This window comes from Artibeus jamaicensis, unplaced genomic scaffold (genome assembly GCF_021234435.1).
Source record: "Artibeus jamaicensis isolate MK-2021 breed Jamaican fruit bat unplaced genomic scaffold, CSHL_Jam_final scaffold_1964, whole genome shotgun sequence".
NCBI lineage: Eukaryota > Metazoa > Chordata > Mammalia > Chiroptera > Phyllostomidae > Artibeus > Artibeus jamaicensis.
In genome coordinates, this window is record NW_026522030.1 from 57,829,446 (window position 1) to 57,831,826 (window position 2,381).

The window sequence follows — 2,381 nt, forward strand, 5'->3', positions numbered from 1 at the left end:
TCAAGGGTCCACTTCTTGTTTGCTCAGCTTTCTTGTGAGTTGGAACACAAAGGATAGACACCAGTTGGTTTCCGCATGGACAATGGTCCAGGCACAGCTGCTGTATTCCTGGTTTTCCAGGTAATCACGAATCCTTCAGAAGTACATTTTAACCTGTAACCTAAGGTTGTCACTACCTATGGTACCACTTTTCTGATCAGCTTGCAGTTCCATGAACGTTTCTAGGTATTCTAGTTGTTGATGAAGTTCAATGAGGAACTTCTTCATCTGACTTTCCTCCCAACCATCCAGAGAAATATTTGCCCCAAAGAGGTTGAAGATCTGCTGAACTGTCTCATGAAGAATGGTCAGTGCACAGCCTTTCTCATGCTGGTGAGGACTCACAGCCTTCTGGGGAAGCAGGAAGTTTTTCCTCTGGTAGACACTGCTGAATGGATGAGGTTTGCAAATGATTCAAAAGTTTGAAACTTTCTCTGTTCACTCTTCTTTGTTGGAAGAGAACCAGTTTCAGTTCCAGAGAGGAGAGTGGAAGAGTCCAGAAGCACCAACACAATTTCCAAAAAGTGATTGTTAGCCATGGTGAAGGTCTAACATGCCACTTACCTTTCTGCAGACAGGCTCCAACTCCAGTGCACTTTCATGCATCTCAGATTATTCTGAAAGGTGCTCTCTTTTGTTGGTTTTGTTTTCTAAACCTGTCATTTCTCCAAGTTTACACTTCAAGCTTTTTGGTTCTCTAGTCACAGTGTTCATGGGACCTTTCCTCCACTTCCCCCATTTGGCTATTTGAGGAAGTAACTGAAATAACTTGTTTCATTGTATTCTTTCCTTGACACAATTACAGATCGGTCATTCAATAAGATCTTCTATTATTCTTATTATTTATTACACACATAAAGAACACAATATGCTTTCTAAATATTTAGTTAAGCTTACTAAACATCTTTTATGGGAGTAGTTTTTTAAAGGGGTAGTTTTTCACAGAGTAATGTTTATCAGAGGCTTAGTAGCACCCATATGGCACTTGGGAGCAAAAATTAAAGTCCACTCAAACTACCAAATTTAAAACTTCAAGTAGAACTATAAATTTGCACAAATGCTTGAACAAATTAATCTTAAAATATGTTCCAGCGATCTTACATTGTTTTATATCTTATCCAAGCAGTTGTGTATCTAAGATTCTAGTCTATGTAATGTGAAAGATAAAAATGAGAAAAAGGTCATTCAACATTATTGCTACTGCAGAATAGTAGAGATGGCAGATAGCAGGGGTCCCCAACCTCCAGGCCTTGGACGGCTACCGGTCAGGGCCTGTTAGGAACTGGGCCACACAACAAGTGGTGAGCTTGAATGTAATGCACTTGAATCATCCTGAAACCATCCTATAGTAGGAGCTTAATACACGTATTGACTTGAAGTGAATCCATGTGCTCTACCACAAAGTAATAAAACTTGTAACATCTTATCTTTGACCATTTTTCTGCAGGCAGTTGGTGTGCAATATTCTAAGTGTTGAAAAGAGATACTCTGAAAACATGCACAGTCTCATCATCTGTAAGCTCAGCTCTATGCTGTTGTCACTTAGTCTGGTATTAATAAGCTGAAATTAACTGAGCCAAAATTAATTTTGAACATTGCTTATAGCAATACTTTTTCTGATATATCTCCTCAGGAGAGGGAAACACAGAAAATAGACAAATGGGACTATATCAAACTAAAAAAATGTTTACACAGCAAAATAAACAAACAACCCATAGAATGGGCAAACATATCTGCCAGTACAAAATTTATAAAGAACTTATAAAACTCAATGCTGAACAACGACAACAACAATATACAATCCAATTAAAAAATGGGCAGAGGACCTGAAGAGACACTTCTTCAAAGAGGACACAGATGGCCAATAAACATATGAAAAAATGCTCAACATCACTAATCATCAGTGAAATGCAAATTAAAACCAGAATGAGATACCATCTCACACCTGTCAGAATGACAATCACCAATAAATCAACAAACCACAAGTGCTAGTGAGGGTGTGGAGAAAGGCGAACCCTTTTGTACTCTTGGTGGGAATGCAGACTGGTACAGCCACTGTGGAAGGCAGTATGCAGTTACCTCAATAAACTAAAAAATGGAACTGCCTCATGACCCAGTGAGCCCACTTCTGGAAATTTATCTGAATAAACCTGAAACACTAATTTGAAAGAACATAAGCTCCCCTATGTTCACTGCAGCATTATTTACAAGAGCCAATATTTGGAAGCATCCCAAGTGTCTATCAGTAGATGAGTGGGTAAAAAAAACTATAGGACATCACAGGATGGAATGCTACTCAGCCATAAAAAAGAAAATTCCAGCCTTTGTGACAGTATGGATGG

The 2,381-nt window shown here is 38.7% G+C and overlaps 1 protein-coding gene across 1 annotated transcript; it reads right to left on the bottom strand.

Moving 5' to 3' along the window:
- IFNE (interferon epsilon) lies at positions 1-578 on the bottom strand. Its single transcript, XM_037158312.2, is given in 3 exon segments — positions 1-415; positions 417-521; positions 523-578. Coding segments are annotated over 3 exon segments (576 nt in total).
- Positions 579-2,381: the final 1,803 nt, after the last annotated feature.